Source organism: Crotalus tigris, unplaced genomic scaffold, assembly GCF_016545835.1.
Source record: "Crotalus tigris isolate CLP2741 ecotype Arizona unplaced genomic scaffold, ASM1654583v1 scf7180000017596.1218436, whole genome shotgun sequence".
NCBI classification, from domain to species: domain Eukaryota; kingdom Metazoa; phylum Chordata; class Lepidosauria; order Squamata; family Viperidae; genus Crotalus; species Crotalus tigris.
In genome coordinates this window covers 739,693-756,926 of record NW_024096501.1, presented here as the reverse complement: position 1 = coordinate 756,926, position 17,234 = coordinate 739,693, and the positions used below count along the sequence as shown (strand labels likewise).

At 47.6% G+C, this 17,234-nt stretch overlaps 1 protein-coding gene across 4 annotated transcripts in view; it reads right to left on the bottom strand.

The window, feature by feature from the left end:
• Nucleotides 1–12,476, bottom strand: part of TBC1D4 (TBC1 domain family member 4) — a 98,411-nt gene extending 85,935 nt beyond the window's left edge. Inside the window, exon 1 of one of the 4 annotated variants that reach the window (XM_039365856.1) lies at nt 11,518–12,476. In XM_039365856.1, coding sequence (XP_039221790.1) covers nt 11,518–11,955 — 438 coding nt within the window. In that variant the 5' untranslated portion in view covers nt 11,956–12,476. The remainder of the gene's footprint in view (nt 1–11,517) is intronic. The other 3 variants (XM_039365866.1, XM_039365875.1, XM_039365885.1) reach the window with 3 other exon arrangements.
• Between the last annotated feature and the right edge of the window lie 4,758 nt (nt 12,477–17,234).

The following is a 17,234-nucleotide window of genomic DNA, read 5'->3' as shown; positions in this document are numbered from 1 at the left end:
ACATTAACAGATAAAATCAAGATGGCAAAGAAGGAAGCACGGTGGTCGGCTGAGGAAGAAGCACTGAATTTTAACTAGTTAACCGCCTCCAGTATGAAGCTCCCCCACCCGTTGGGTCCCCACACATCTGGCAGAGCCGGGTCTTGAGGCTCTTTTGAAACATCAGGAAGGCGGGACCCCCTTGAGCAAGGAGGGGAGAGAAGTTGCAGGAGCAGCCATAATGCTACTCACACCCCAAACCACGGATTGAATCAGCTCTCAATCTTAGGCTGGGCTGATTTGGCTGAGAAAGGCCTGTTAATTATGCCTGTCAGAAGAACAAATTAGGCGGTGGGTATGAAATATATTCACGGGAAGTATTTTGCCACTAGGAAGAGTAAACCTGTCTTTAGCATGAAACTTTCAAATTATATTCCACGCATCGTTATGCTGGCTACAGATAAGACTGAAGCTCTGTTGAATTAAAATCGGATCTTTAAAATCACTGTGAGTGAATTTTAAAGCGTTTCAGGCCATTTTCTTTTTTCTTTTTTTTTTTTAATTTTTATTAAGTACAAAGAAAAAAAAGTATTAAAAACATTGAACATGGTAAATCGTCTTTGACTGACATCTCAGTCCATATTGTACATTAATTACATATAATATACCTATATACAACTATACATTTCTAGTCTCTATCTCAGTTTATCTCTTGACTTGACCTCCATTTTTTCCTCTCCATCTATAAAATTTATTCCATATTCGATTTTTTAATCTTTTAGTTATCCTATCTAGTTCTGCACAATACATAATTTTCTTTATTAGTGCTTCCCCACTCGGTACTTCCATTGCTTTCCACTTTTGAGCAAATAGTATCCTTGCTGCTGTGCCACATGGATAATTAAATATGTGTCCTCTTTATTTACATTTTTCTCTAGTATTCCTAATAGTAATATCTCTGGTTTGTATTGAATGTTTTGCCTAGTCATTTTTATTGCCCATTCCCAGACCATACGCCAGTACACCTGTGCTTCTCTACATGTCCACATGAAAAAAGGTGCCCTTTTCTTTTTTACATTTCCAACACATAGATGAATATCCATTATACATTTTGGCTAATCTGGCCAGAGGGAGATGCCATCTGTAAACCATCTTATACAGGTTTTCTTTATATGATGTCGCCACTGTGATTTTGTTATTTCGCTCCCATACTTGCTGCCATTGATCCATATTTATATTATATTTTCAGGCCATTTTCAAGGGGACATTTCAAGTACCCAGGACAAAAATAATCCAAAACTGAGATGTAAGTTTGAAGAGCTTAAGTAGGGCCTGCTCTCGGCTGACTTAATAAACTTTCCAAAGATTGGTTTGCAATGCTACAGAACCACAAGGAAACAACTCTATTCTGAAGCACTGCAGCATTAAAGATGTATTTTATTTATTTAGTATCAAGATGTATTTACTATATTTATATCCTGTCCTTTTTTTTTCTGGAGTGCAAGGGACTTCCCCTCCTTTGATGCCTAAGATAATGGAATCTACCAGGCTATACAGCCAGCCTTCTGCTAACAGATAATTAAATCACAACACGTGCCATGGGCAAGAAACAACGTGAAGGGGCAAGAACAGGTGATCTGCAAATCTTCAAAGGAACCGCTGAGGATCTGTTGACTCAGAGACATGGGTAGAAATGGACCTGCAGAATTGGAGGCCCTGTCCCACAGGCCTTATAGAGCAGAAATCTTCTATAGCAGAGGTCACCAACCTTTTGGGCACCAGGGACCAGTTCCATGGAAAGAGGTTTTTCCGTGGACCGGAGGGTGCGTGGTTTTTTGTGCTGCCTGCATCTCGCGGATGGGGCTTTGCTTGTTTGTGGGGACCAGCTGTTGGCATGTTACAGACAGGTGCCGGTCCACAGACCAGGGGTTGGGGGACGCCTGTGTTAGAGACAGAGGTTGGATCTGGGCTGGCAAAATCGATCAAAATTCCTGCAACAGAAACTTTCCTTTGTTTCACAGTGAACTCTGAGTCGTTTTACAGACTGGCCAAAGAGAAATGGCTGCTGGTCTAGAAACTGAGGGAGGAAGTCATGATGTATGACAGGGAATCGGGGACCATCTTCCAATCTCAATGGGTCAGCCTTGCAAGGTATACCAGATGCCTGCATCTCGCGGATGGGGCTTTGCTTGTTTGTGCGGCCGATTGCTGGCATGCCGCGGCCCGGTACTAGTCCGCAGACTGGGGGTTGAGGACCCGTTCTATAGGTAATCTTCGATCTACAACTGTTCATTTAGTGACCGTTCGAAGTTACAGTGGCACTGAAAAAAAAGGGACTTATAACCATTTTTCACACTTACGACCGTTGCGATACCCCCGTGGTCACACGATCCAAATTCAGATGCTTGGCAACTGGTATGTATTTATGACGGTTGTATTATCCTGATCATCTTTCATGGGGGGAGGGAATCCAAAATCACTTAACGACCATGTTACTAACTTAACCACTGCAGCAATCCACCATGACAAGTTTGGCAGGAAAAGTTGTAAAATGGGGCAAAGCTCACCTCGCAAATGCCTCGTTGGCAACAGAAATGTTGGACTCAACGATGGTCGTAAGTTGAGGATTATCTGGGAATGGCTTTACCCATCTCCAACACATCTAGCCACGTCCTGTCTGAGATTCTACTGGCAATTTGAGAACCTCAGCTGCAAAGCCCCAAGGGTACCACCTTCCCCTCCATATCAGCAAATCAGAGGTAACCCCTGTTGAGGCTCTTTTGCACCAACACCCAATTCAGGGGAGAAGTGCCTAACCCTTCCTTGCTTATTACCATACCATACTATTGACTTAGGCAGTTTTAAGTAGTAGGGCTGCTCCTGAACCTTGACTGTCTCATTAAACTCTCTGTTATGCTAAATACCTTCAAGCAGTCAGCACCAAAAGGTTAATAATTAACCAAATCTTTAAAAAAACAAGACTAGAGAAGGGCTGTTCAAGGCTTCTTAAAAGAGGGTGATGGCTACCTGTGCACAGAGCCCCAAAGATGATTAGGGGGGCTGGAGGAGGCTAAAACAAATGAAGAACGGTTGCAGAAGCAGGATAAGTTTAGTCTAGTGCAGTGTTTCTCAACCTTGACAATTTTAAGGCATGTGGACTTCAACTCCCAGAATTCCACAGCCAGCAATGCTGGCTGTGGAATTCTGGGAGTTGAAGTCCACATGCCTTAAAATTGTCAAGGTTGAGAAACACTGGTCTAGTGAAAAGAAGGACCAGGGCTGACATGATAGCAGTCTTCCAATAATTGAGGGGCTGTCACAAAGAAGAAGGCAGTCGTCCAATTGCCCTGAAGGTGGGACCGGAAGCAACGGATGGAGACTAATCAAGGAGAGAAGCAATGGAAAACTAAGGAGAAATTTCCTAACAGTGAGAACCATTAACCAGTGGAAATAGCTTGCCTTCAGAAGTTGTGGGTGCTTCATCACTAGAGGTTTTTAAGAAGAGACGGGACAGTCAACTTGTCTGGAATGGTGTAGGGCAGTGGTGGCGAATCTATGGCACGGGTGCCAAAGGCGGCACTCAGAGTCCTCTCTGTGGGCACGTGCGCCATCACCCCAGTCCTAGGCCTTCAGCTGGGTTTTATAAAACCTTTTCGCTTTAGGCCTCTGCCGCCGTTCAATCAATCAGTCAATTTCAACTTCTCACAGGAAGAAAAATCTTGCAAAGTTGGAATTGATTGATTGAACTTTTTAGTCCCACCCAGTCTGCTGTTACCACCACAGCCACGCCCAGCTAATGGGCCACACCCACCCAGCACCTAAAGATGCATAAGTGGGTTTTGAGTTGCAGTTTGGGCACTCGGTCTCTAAAAGGTTCACCATCATTGGCGTAGGGCCTCCTGCTTAAGCAAAGGTTGGACTAGAAGACCTCCAAGGTCCCTTCCAACTCTTTTATTGTTATTTCTGCTCAACCCAGCTGCTGGCAGTTACGTAACTTCATACAACGTACAAGGAAATGAATGTACACTTTCTTCTGAAAATGAAACATACATTTTCTAAAAAAGGCCAGAACAAATTAGGGAATTCCGGCTCTACAATGCATGTGATAAAATAAGACAAATTAGTAGAACTACTTTAGGGAGTTATTATTGCAATGGATTAATTACAATTAGTAAACTGAACCTACTGCACACTCAGTCCACAGGAAAAGAAAATTCAGCTGTGAAAACAGAGTATAAAATTACCAGTTGCCCATTCGCTTTTATGACCTCTCCAAAATTCCTTCAGCCTTGAAGCCCCCTGAGATTTAGCCCAGAAGAAACTTGCCCCAAAACATTTTGGGGCAAACCTGCTTCACTCATTGAGCATCATCTAGCAAAGGAGGTGGAACCCATCATTTAATTGAATGCTTAATGCTTACATTGCCTTATTCAATGCACAGCATAGACAAGCTTTGAAATTTGACCTTTAAAGACTCTTTTTTCCCTGATTCTGTCTAAAATAGCTTGTTCCTTGCTTATCGTTCCTCAGCCAATACTGTGAGCTAACAGACTTCCTCCAAACAGAATTTAAAATGGAAGCGAAGCAAAGGAAATGGGTACTTTCTTTATTAAGAGTTCCTGCACTGTTTTATTTTGCTTAACTGGGATCAAAACTTGGTTTTAAGAGTTTGGCTATGGGGTTCTCTGCTCCCTGCCCCCCACATAACACTGGAGAACATATCTAAATACAATTTCCACCCTTGAAGCTGTCCATGGTTTATTTCTGCCACAGCTTCCTGAAGCTTTGAAGCACCAGCAGCTTTTGGAAGTGCTGTTCCAGCTTTGTTCTTAGCTGCTGCCCCCAAAAAACAAACACAAGGTCCATTGGGCTGAAATTGTCCTGCAATTCAGGGGTCTCTGTGCCTTAGAACAGGGCTTTTCAACCAGTGGTACGGGTACCACCTGTGGTACATTGGCACCTGGCAGGTGGTATGCGACCATCCTAGAAAAGTAGCGGGGGAGGGGAATGAGCTGAACTGGTGACAGCACAGTACAAGCCTGAGAGAGAGATGGCTGGAGCTGCAGGGCTGTCAGGACTCAGCAGAAGCACCAGGATCAGCGCCAGGCTCCAGCTGGAGCCCGGCGCTGATTCTGGCACTTCTGCTGAACCCAGAAGAAGTGCCGATCAGCTGGAATGTTGCAGCATCTCCAGGGTCTTGTGATTTACATTCAGATGCTTGGCAACTGATTCATATTTATGATGGTCACAGTGTCCCAGAGTCATGTGAAGTGACCAAAACCTGCTGCAACCACCCAGCAGATGGGGAGAATAAAAACCAAACACCCCCCACCCCACCCCGCTGCCAATCCTCATCAGAAATGCTCACAACAATGAAAACCTCGGACAGGAGGAAGAGCGCCGCCGGGTGGGCAGGCAGGTGTCTTGCTCGGCTGTGGCTTGGGGGGCACTTTTTTCAGTGCCATTGTAACTTCGAACAGTCACTAAGCGAACTGTTGTAAGTCGAGGACTACCTGTACTTCATCACTTTTTTCTTTCTTTTTTTTTTTTTTTTGGTCATCAAGTTTTTGACACCTTGCTAGGCAACTGGTGGTACTTGGATATTGCCATATCCTAAAAGTGGTACAATGGGTGAAAAGGTTGAAAAGCCCTGCCTTAGAACGCTTTCCAAAGATGGGCTTAACTAGGAAACAGAGGAGACACAGACATCTCAATCTTCAAAACCAGGCTCTGTTGTTACAATAGGACATAATTTTATGAAGCCCCAGTGTCCAAACAATCTTCTCTCACCTTTCTAAGGAAGATGATAACAGACCTTCGTCCTACTCCCTTTGGGCTAGGCCTACACCACTTTATGACTCGTGGACTTCAACTCCCAGAATTCCTGAGCCAGTCTTGCTGAGGGGAAAGGGAGAGGTTTCCATGCTGGCTCAGGAATTCTGGGAGTTGAAGTCCACGAGTCATAAAAGAGCCAAGGTTGCCTACCACTGGGATAGAGAAAACCATCACCCATTCCATCAGCATCGCCCAAGGCTGAAGGACAGGCCCCAGGCATGCCTCGGGCTTTCCTTGTGCTACTTCCAGGAACTCCAGGCCATGCAGCAAAAGGGCCCAAAGCTAAGGTGACCAATGTTTTTACAATGAAAAGGAGGACACAAATAAATTGAAGAAAAAAATATTGTAAATAGAAGAAACATTTTATTCATTGCAACAATAATACAGACAACTTGCATGTGCAAAGTTTGCTGGCCGGGTGTTTTGGCGCGCTCAGCAGCAATTCCTATTGGCTTTCGAAAGCCAATAGGGGGAGTAGCACAGCTCATGCAAAATTTGAAAAAAAAAACCATCAAAAAAAAGGTGCCGGAACGCCGTTCTGAGCGTTCTATGAGAAAAAAAAAGCCCTGCAGATTAGTCTTCAAATATTGAAAAGGAGGACATGTAGGAGGACACTTTTTGAGGGAGGACAAAACTTGAAAAAGGAGGACTATCCTCCCTAAAGGAGGACAATAGGTCACCTTACCAAAGCCCCCAGGGCAGGGATGAAGAGCCTAGATCACTAAGCAGCCTGGGGCAGAAGATCCAGAGCTGCCCCTTGACCCTTGGCCTCTCTGCCGTTTCACTGCAAAGCCAAGGCAGCCACAGGAGAATCTGCACAACCTGTCCGGTGTTCAAACCACCAGAGAAATATCAAAGAAGTCCCAGTTTTGAATGCTGAATGCAGGAATCTAAGTGAGCGCACACTTGATGGCTTCTTTCAGCGGGTGCAGTATAACTAAGTGATTTGAGTTCGGTCAAGAGCTGCCAAGTTTGCTATTGCAAAACCCTGGAAAACTCAAAATACTTCTTTGCTTGGATCAGAGATCTTTTAAAAATACGGGACGTCACTCCAGCTGCAGAATAAAGGGACGCCAAGAGCTTGGGATGAAACGGCAAGCAAGGAAAGGTTTATCCCAAACTGGATATGATCTTCTCTGTCTCAAGAACATGGAAAACAGGACTGGAATTGCAGGAAGTGTTGGGTTGGGGGGGGGGCATGGCCAATAGAGGCAAGGCGTCCCCTTCCTAGGTGCCATAAAGCAAAGGGTGCACAGCCATTCGTCCTGGATGCTCTCATTGGGTTCCCCCAGTGAGCGAAAGGGACTCTGTGGCTGGATTCAAAGTTTTTGTTTATCTCTAAACATTTGTGCTTGGGAATACAGAATACAGAGAGGCATTCCTGTGTGCACCTCTCTATGTCTCTTTGTTTGCTTTTATTGTTTTCCATTCTTTGTTATGGGAGGGAAACTGACTTTGGTGGTGTGCTTGCATGGCTAAAAATAAAAGCAATTAACGTGCTGAAGCAGCATCACCAAAACAATTTTTTAAGAAAGCCAAGCATTTTTTAGGTTCCTGTTATGTTCCCACGTTTGTCCAGTGAAGTCTTGAGGAATCTTCCATTAAAAGAGAACCGTAAAACTATGTACATGTTAACAGAATACAGAATAACAGCATCGGAAGGTGCCTTGGAAGTCTAGTCCAACCCCTGGCCAGGTAGGAGACCCTATATAAGGGATAGGCAACCTTGGCTCTTTTATGACTCGTGGACTTCAACTCCCAGAATTCCTGAGCCAGCCATGCTGGCTCAGGAATTCTGGGAGTTGAAGTCCACGAGTCATAAAAGAGCCAAGGTTGCCTATCCTGCCCTATATCATTCCAGACAAGTGGCTGTCCAGTCTCTTCTTAAAAGCCTCCAGTGATGGAGCATCCACAACCTCTGGAGGCAATCCATTTCCACTAATTGATTGTTCTCACTATCACTGTTCCCTTTATTTCTGAGTTGTTTCTCTCCTTGTTTAGTTTCCATCCATTGCTTCTTGTCCTGCCTTCAGGACAATACGTTGACCCCCCTATTCTCTGTGACGGCCACTTAGATATTGGAACACTACTATCATTCATTAGACAGCTGATTTAGAATTCTTCTGCTGGAAATTACATCCGAGGTGTCCAAGACTATGTGACCATCGGTGATTCACACGCTTGTGCAAAAAAAAAACCCCTCTCGCCATTCCATCTCTCCTTCCATCTGCCTTCCTTTCTGCACATATACCCTGACCAGCAAACAGATTCTGAAAGCATCACAGAGAGGGAATGCCACCATCTTGCTCTCAATGGACCAGGAAACTAAAGAACGGATGGGGATTCCCCTATGTTGCAACCCGTTTTGGTCACCGCAATATAAAAAAAGATGTTGAGACTCTAGAAAGAGTGCAGAGAAGAGGAACAAATATGATTAGGGAACGGGAGGATAAAACGTATGAAGAACGGTTGCAGGAACTGGGTATTTCTAGTCTAATGAAAAGAAGGACTAGGGGGTGACATGATAGCAGTCTTCCAATATCTAAGGAGCTGCTACAAAGAAGAAGGGGGTCAACCTATTCTCCAAAGCACTAGAAGGCAGGACAAGAAGCGATGGATGGAAACTAATCAAGGGCAGAACCAAACTAGAACTAAGGAGAAATTTCCTGACAGGTAGAACAATTAATCAGTGGAACAACTTGCCTTCAGAAATTGTGGGTGCTCCATCACTGAAGGTTTTTAAGAAGAGATTGGACAACCATTTGTCTGAAATGATATAGGGTTTCCTGCCTGAGCAGGGGGTTGGACTAGAAGACCTCCATGGTCAATTCCAACTCCGTTATTCTGTCTTTATTTTACTTGAATATATGGAAAGGCCACTTCTAAAGCACAACTGAAACATCCTCCTCCATCTATTCCAAGATGCCCCTCCTTTTTGCTTCCCCATTTGACCTCAAGGAACCATGTAGACAGCATTCCTCAGATTCTCTAGTTCAGTGGTTCTCAACCTTTTTAATGCCGTGACCCCCAACCGGTCATAAATCGAGGACTACTCAACCGGTCGTAAGTCGAGGACTACTCAACTGGTGCAGCACCATTTGCAGAATGGGACTTTTGGCGGGCTCAGCAGGGCAGAGACAGCCTGGACAATTCCTATTGGCTTTTGAAAGCCAATAAAATTACTCTATTCAAGAGAGTCTATTCTATTGGCTTTCAAAAGCCAATAGAATAAAAGGGAGTAGCACAGCTAAGGAAAAGGGGGAAAAAAATGGCGGACTGCGATGTTTGGCGACCCCCGTGAAATGGTCGTTCGACCCCAAATGGGGTCCCGACCCACAGGTTGAGAACCACTGCTCTAGTTTAAGGGATATTCTAACGCAGGGGTCTTCATACTCGGCCCTTTTATGACTTGTGGACTTCAACTCCCAGAATTCCTCAGCCAGGCACCGCTGGCTGAGGAATTCCAGGAGTTGAAGTCCACAAGCCATAAAAAGGCCAAGTTTGGAGACCCCTGTTCTAATGCAAGGCATCTTTCACAGGTTCAGGTAGGAGAAGGGACCAACACATCTACTAAGTTTCTGTTCCAATTCAAGCCAGTCCTCATTCAACAAAGTGAACCAACCTGCTGGCATGTGAGGTCTTCCATGGGAAGGAATACTTCATTTGCCATCATGTTGGGAATGGGGTTCGCTGGTGCCGCAAGGGATCACACTCGGCTCGAAAACCAAAAGCTTCCTATCAGGAGATGCTTCCATGGCTCTTGAGCTCAGAGATACAGGCAAGCAAGAGTAATTAGAAGCCCAGCCATACTTTGGTTTGAGGAAGGAGGAAGGGGAGTTGCTGTCCAGGAGAGACTAGCACAAAAATGATACAGAGGTGTGAAGCCTCCACCAAGCTCAACTGGACCTGCCATCCCCTCTGCCTTTCTGCTCATTCAGCAGGTAAAGAAGCTCCAGAGCAGGGGTTCTCAACCTTGGCCACTTTAAGACTTGTGGACTTCAACTCCCAGAATTCCTCAGCCAGCAAAGCTGGCTGAGGAATTCTGGGAATTGAAGTCCACAAGTCTTAAAGTGGCCAAGGTTGAGAACCCCTGCTCCAGAGGGTTCCCTACCTTGTTCAAGCTGTTTCCCTCAAGCATACCTGATTCCCAAGACCACATGGATATGTATGCATACAATTTTCCAGGCAAGTTGAAGATAGTTTCCCCTGCCTTCTTCCTGTAAGGTTTTCCCATGTCCCCATCTAGCCTAGAGGTTTTGGATCTCCTGCTCTCTCTATTCAAGGGCTAACTGGGACACGGACACACACACACACACACACACACACACACACACACACACACACACACACACGGTCATTGAGAGAATCAGCTACAGTTGTTAAGTTGCATTAACAGAGGGATTCAGTCAAGTTCACATAAGGTACTAATACCACTCCATAAAGCCTTAGTACAGTGGTTCTCAACCTTTTTAATGCCGCGACCCCCAACTGGTCGTAAGTCGAGGACTACTCAACCGGTCGTAAGTCGAGGACTACTCAACTGGTGCAGCACCGTTTGCAGAATGGGACTTTAGGCGGGCTCAGCAGGGCAGAGACAGACTGGACAATTCCTATTGGCTTTTGAAAGCCAATAGAATTAGACTCTATTCAACAGAGTCTATTCTATTGGCTTTCAAAAGCCAATAGAATAAAAGGGAGTAGCACACCTAAGGAAAAGGGGGAAAAAATGGCGGACTGCATTGTTTGGCGACCCCCGTGAAACGGTCGTTCGACCCTAAATGGGGTCCCGACCCACAGGTTGAGAACCACTGCCTTAGTAAGACCACACTTAGCATACTGCAACCAGTATTGGTCTCCACACTATAAAAAAGATGTTGAGACGGTAGAAAAAGTGCAGAGAAGAGCAACAAAGATGATTAGGGGACCGGAGGCTAAAACAGATGGTTACAGGGAACCGGGCATGGCTAGTTTAGTGAAGAGAAGGACCAGGGGAGACGTGATAGCAGTCTTCCAATATTTGAGGGGCTGTCATGGAGAGGAGGGAGTCAACCTATTTTCCAAAGCACCTGACGGCCAGACAAGGAATAATAGATGGAAACCGATCAAGGAGAGAATTCAACCTGGAAAGAATTTTTCTGACAGTGAGAACAATCAACCAATGGAACAATTTGCCTTCAGATATTGCGGGAGCTTCATCACTGGAAGCATTCAATACAAGACTGGACTGCCATGGGTCAGAAATGGTGTAGGGTCCCCTGCTTAGGGGGTGGGGTGGGGGAGGTGGGACTAGATGACCCACAAGGTCCCTTCCAATTCTGTTTATTCTAAGACTCGGCATCCAGGTCATCCTGCTATCTAAGCCCACCCCCATCTCTGATTAGTAGCCCAGGGCCAAGTCTTCTCACCCCACCTATAACTGGAGGGTGGTCTGGCCCAGAGCAGCTAGGCCAACTGGCAGATGGCTTCTCTCTTCCTCCCAACCTCCCCCCCCCGCTCCCCACTCCCCCCCCCCCCGGTGCTAGCCAGAAAAACAAATTGGGAAAGATGAAAAGGTCAGAAGGCCACAAGCCCCATCTGGAAAGCGTTGGGAGGTGGTGCTGGAGGACCTCAAGGTGCCCCCCCCGCTTCTGCTCCCGGCCGAGAAGCCCCCCCCCACATACACACACACACACACACACACACACACACAGCGCGCACTCTTGCCTGGTTGGGGTCGGTGGCCCGGAAGACGTGGCAGGCGACAGGCGAGTCGGGGTCGTCGGGTTGCGCCTTGATCAGGTAGGCGAAGTAGGTGAGGTCCTGGCTGTTGTGGACGAAGCGGGAGATGTGCTGCGCCTTGTGCTCGAAGATGAAGACGGCCGGCCCGGGGGCGCCGCCGGGCGAGGAGGGCACGCAGCGCAGGGTGGGCGCGCCCAGCAACAGCAGCACCTCCCGCGCCGGGGGCGCGCCCGGCTCGGGCTTCTGGCTGCGCCGCCGGACCTCGGCCATCAGCCAGGGCAACATGGGCAGCGTGGCTCGCCGGTCCAGGCTCGAGCAGCCCACGTACCAGAGTCGGAAACGCTTCTCGCCGCCCGGCCGACCCGGCCCGGGACCAGGCTCGGCCTCGGCGGCCAGCGGGTGCGGGAAGGGCGCCGGCTCCATCGGGGCGCCGGGCCGCTTGCTGGCTCCCGCGGCGGGTTCCTCCCCTCCGCAGCGCCTCCGCTGTTGCCCGCGGCCCCTTGCTCGCCCAGCCACGCGGCCGGCGCCGCCTCGCCTGGCCGCCGAGCGGAGCGGGAGGCGGGCACGGTCCGCGGAGCCGCCTCGGGGAGCGCCTTCGCCTCCCCGCCTTCGGGCGTGCGGCTCCTCCCGGGCGGTCCGGAGCCCCCCAGCGTGTCCCGAGAGCCCTCCGCGAGGTCGGTGGGGCTCCCGTCCGCCGAGGGTGGCCGGCTTCCTCGCCCTGCCCAGCCGGGAAGGCAGCCAAGCGCTGGCGTTGGAAAGGGGCCGCGGTGCCTGCGCCGCCTCCCTCCTGCCCCTCTCGCTGCCACTGCCGCTAGTGCTGGTGCTCCAGTTCTGACGGCGCGCCCGTTTCCTCCCCGGGTGAAGCTGGCGGGCCAATTAGGAGGAGACCTCGGCGCTGGGCGCGGGAGGGGAGGGGAGGCTCCCCAGCCCTCAGACGCGTCCTTGCAGATCAGCCGCCAGGAAGTCCAAGATTTGAAAAGCCTCAAAAGGGTGCCTGGAAAGGGCCGAACGAGCTGAGTCGGACTTGCCCCCGAAAGTGGAATGGAATGGAATTTAGGATAGAATAGAATAGAATAGAATAGAATAGAATAGAATAGAATAGAATTAGAGTAGAATTAGAGTAGAATTAGAGTAAGTAGAATAGAATAGAATAGAATAGAATAGAATAGAATAGAATAGAATAGAATAGAATAGAATAGAATAGAATAGTTGGAAGGAACCTTGGAGGTCTTCTAGTCTAGTCCAACCCTCTGCAGAATAGAGTAGAATTAGAGTAGAATAGAATTAGAATGGAATAGAATAGAATTAGAGTAGAATAGAATAGAGTGAGAATAGAATAAGAATAGAACAGAACAGAATAGAATAGAATAGAATTAGAGTAGAATAGAATAGAATTATAGAATAGAATAGAATTAGAGTAGAATAGAATAGAATAGAATAGAATAGAGTAAGATTTAACTAGACTAAAATAGAATAGCATAGAATAAGAATAGAATAGAATAGAATAGAATAGAATAGAATAGTTGGAAGGGACCTTGGAGGTCTTCTAGTCTAGTCCAACCCTCTGCTCAGGCAGGAAACCCTATAGTACCATTTCAGACAAATGGTTGCCCAATCTCACTTCACAACAGATCTTGCTGCAAAGTGCAGCTTCACATTCAGTTCATTGTCCAGTCTCTTCTTAAAAACTCCCAGTGTTGGAGCACTCTGCTGCAGGCAGGCTGTTCAAACTGATTAATTGTGCTCACTGTCAGGAAGTTTCTCCTTAGTTCTAGGTGGCTTCTCTTCTTGATTAGTTTCCATCCGTTGCTTCTTTTCCTACCCTCAGCTGCTAAGGAAGAAGGAGCAGGAGCCCCCCACCCAGTGGGAGCTCTGGAGGCCACCCCCATCTCTTGGGGGCCCGAAAGGCACAGCACCTCTTCTTTCGTCCTTTTGTAAAATCAGAGCCTTAGTATCTCTGCTACTCGCTTGGGCGGCTTTAACAAAATGTAAATAAATCAATTAGGGCCAGGCGCGCTTTGAAAATGCTTTAGATTAGACCGCCCTCGAGCGGGACCAGCTGCTCCGGGCTGCAACACAACGGGACTCGCCCGAGTTGCGCCTGTCACAGCGGAGGATACATGCCCGGGCTTGCTGACAACCCCACAGCTTGCGCGTTTGCCTGGGAAACAGCATCTGTGCACTCTCGGGAGCTTCGCCTTGTTGGCGAAGGTGCAACAGCGGCCAAACACCTGGTTCTCTTGCAGAGACGTCGGGAGCAGGCCGTGCACACACCTTGGCGTGCTCTTCGCGCCAGACACCTGCATGCACCGGGCGATGAGAGAGGCGGGGGTTTCCGAGATAAAATGCCTTTCTTTGTAAATCAAGCATGGACCTCTTCCCAGCACCGTTGTGGCGGCGCCCCCTTTGCCTCTGTCGTGGTCGGCGGCTGGGACAATCCCTCTTCAAATTCTTTCTAGTCTAAAACAGGGGTAGGCAACCTCGGCTCTTTTATGACTCGTGGACTTCAACTCCCAGAATTCCTGAGCCAGCATGGCTCAGCTTGGAAACCTCTCCCTTTCCCCTCAGCATGGCTGGCTCAGGAATTCTGGGAGTTGAAGTCCATGAGTCATAAAAGAGCCAAGGTTGCCTATCCCTGGTCTAGTGTTTCTCACCCTCAGTAACTTTTAAGCTCTGTGGACTTCAACTCCCAACGTCCCTCAGCCCGCATCCTGAGGCATTCTGGGAGTTGAAGTCCACAGGCCTTTAAACGTTGCTGAGGTTCAGAAACAGGGTTTTTGTATTACTGAGCTATCGGGGCCATCTGAGCCTGTGGCTTTCCCCAAGTTTGATGTGTTTTATTGCCTCGTTTCTTGGATACGGTTAGAGTGAATAGGTTTACTTAGCGTCTGCGCTGACTATTCTTTCGTAATAAATGGGTTTCAAGTGTGTTCGTAACAGCTTCGTTGATAGCCATGCAACACATGGCTCTTTTTTAAAAGAGCTGCCAATTCTTTAATTTCCAATCTTAAATGTAAAAGTTTGGTCCCTTTTTTTGGGGGGGGGGGTTGGAAACTACAGAGTCAGGGCTCTTAAGGGTGGGTGCTGCATCCTTGAAGCTGCTGACTTTAGACAAGGAATGCTCCCTTACCACAATAGCTCAGGATGCCACTGGGAATGGGCAGGGGGAGAAGTAGGCCTTTGTCCTCAGGCCACGCTTCTCAGCTCTGTTAACTATTGGAGGGAGGGAGGGAAGGAAGGAAGGAGAAAGGGAAGGTGGAAGGGGACGGAGGGAGGAAGGAAGGTAGAGAAGCAGGGAGAGAGGAAGGAAGGGATAGGAGGAAGAAAGGAGAGGGAGGGAGGGAGGAAGGGGAAGGAGAAAGGAAAAGTGGAAGGAAGGGAACAGAGGGAGGGAAGGTGGAAGGAAGGGAAGGAAAGAAAGAAGGTAGCAGGGAGGGAGGGAGAGAGGAAGGAAGGGGTAGAGGGAGGGAGGAAGGAAATGGGGTAACTTTTCAGTTGGGCTAAATATATAAGCACCTGCTTTTGTCTTATAATATCCAAAACTTCTCAGCTCTGTTAACTATTTGAGGGAGGGAGGAAGGAAAGGTGGAAGGAAGGAGAGGGTGGGAAGGTGGAGGGGAGGGAGGAAAGAAGGAAGAGAGAGAGGAAGGAAGGGGTAAAGAAAGGAAGGAAGGAAGGAAGGAAGGAAGGAAGGAAAGAAAGAAAGAAAGAAAGAAAGAAAGAAAGAAAGAAAGAAAGAAAGAAAGAAAGAAAGAAAGAAAGGGGGTAACTTTTCAGTCAGGCTAAATGTATAAGCACCTGCTTTTGTGTTATAATATCCAAAGCCATTTATGTGACTCAGCGTTAAGGCCGAGCAGTGTAAAACTTTAAACCAGAAAGAAATGTGGGCTAGGCCAAGTAAGTAGGTGATAAAATCCAACTGCGTCAATCCACTCCTATCAGTGTGCAGAGATATAACTCTGAAGGAGAGAAACTCTGGACTCGCCTTCTACTTAACCTCTAGAAAAAAAATTAGATTATCCTGAAAGGAAAACCTTTAAACTTGAATGAGAAGTTGCAGCCAGCTAGCAGCACCTGAAATTTATTATTATTATTACTTGTCAAGAGACCGACAAGTGGAATCCAAAGTCCTTGGAACGGCTGCTTTTCTCTCATCGAAGAATCCCAGATCCTGCTTCTCTTCCTAAGGGCCTCCCTTGGTTTCATGCTGTCCTTTTCTGCTTTATTCCATTTGACTTTCATTGCTTCCAGAAGGCCACCAAGGAGAAACTGCTAGCCCGGAGAATTGCACATTTATATGGTGAGAAGCATGAAAAAGCATCTTGATGGGGGGGGGGGAAACACACCCTAGAAGGGTCTGCCTGCCTACTGCAGCAGCTCAGAACCACTGCCTTCCCCCCCCCCAGCACCAGACACACCCTGCTCTTTCTGCTGACCAAAATCTTGGTTTTCAGCTGGCATTTATTTATGGTTCATGAAAAAAAACCCATGAAAAGAACAGAGGTTCTGCTTTTGTAAAAACACAAGACTCTCTGCAAGATTTCCCCCCTCCCCCTTTTGGTGTAAATAACTCAATGGTGATAGCAAGTCATCAATGGATGGAGCCCTTTCCTTGGCAGCACAGATGCAGTGAGCTGAAGAATTTCTTTTTGTAGTCAAGGATTATTCAAAATTACACAGGTGGCTATACAGACCCATGCTTTTTTTCCCCCGTTGAATCAGTGGTATCTCCTGACAAATGCCTGGGCCATTTCTTGGCAAGGTTTTTCAAGAGTTGTTTGTCCTTCCTTCCTTCCTTCCTTCCTTCCTTCCTTCCTTCCTTCCTTCCTTCCTTCCTTCCTTCCTTCTCCTCACTCCCTCTTGAGAGAGGGGCTGGCCCAAGGTAATCCAACTAGTTTTGTGTCCAAGGCAGGACTAGAACTCTTTCCTTCCTTCCTTCCTTCCTTCCTTCCTTCCTTCCTTCCTTCTTTCCTCCCTCCCTCCCTCCCTCCGTAGGGGCTGGCCCAAGGTAATCCAACTGGTTTTGTGTCCAAGGCAGGACTAGAACTCTTTCCTTCCTTCCTTCCTTCCTTCCTTCCTTCCTTCCTCCCTTTCTTCCTTCCTTTCTTCCTTCCTTCCTTCTTTCCTCCCTCCCTCCCTCCGTAGGGGCTGGCCCAAGGTAATCCAACTGGTTTTGTGTCCAAGGCAGGACTAGAACTCTTCCTTCCTTTCTTCCTTCCTTCTTTCCTCCCTCCCTCCCTCCATAGGGGCTGGCCCAAGGTAATCCAACTAGTTTTGTGTCCAAGGCAGGACTAGAACTCTTTCCTTCCTTCTTTCCTCCCTCCCTCCCTCCTGAGGGGCTGGCCCAAGGTCATCCAATTGGTTTTGTGTCCAAGGCAGGATTAGAACCCTTCCTTCCTTCCTTCCTTCTTTCCTCCCTCCCTCTCTCCCGAGGGAAGGGCCAAGGTCATCCAATTGGTTTTGGCAGGACTAGAACTCACCGTCACCCAGGTTCTAGTCGGACACCTACACCAAACTGGCTTTCTATGTTTGGAATTAATGTGGTAGGTAACCTGACAAATGTAATTTATTCAATAAAATGTGATCAGTTGACTTAGTCTGATAGATAAGCTGGAGCAGCAGTTAAGAAGGGTCGGTATGAAACACCCAGCCCAAAATTGGCAGAACAAAGGCAGCAGAGAGACATAAACAACAGCCTCACA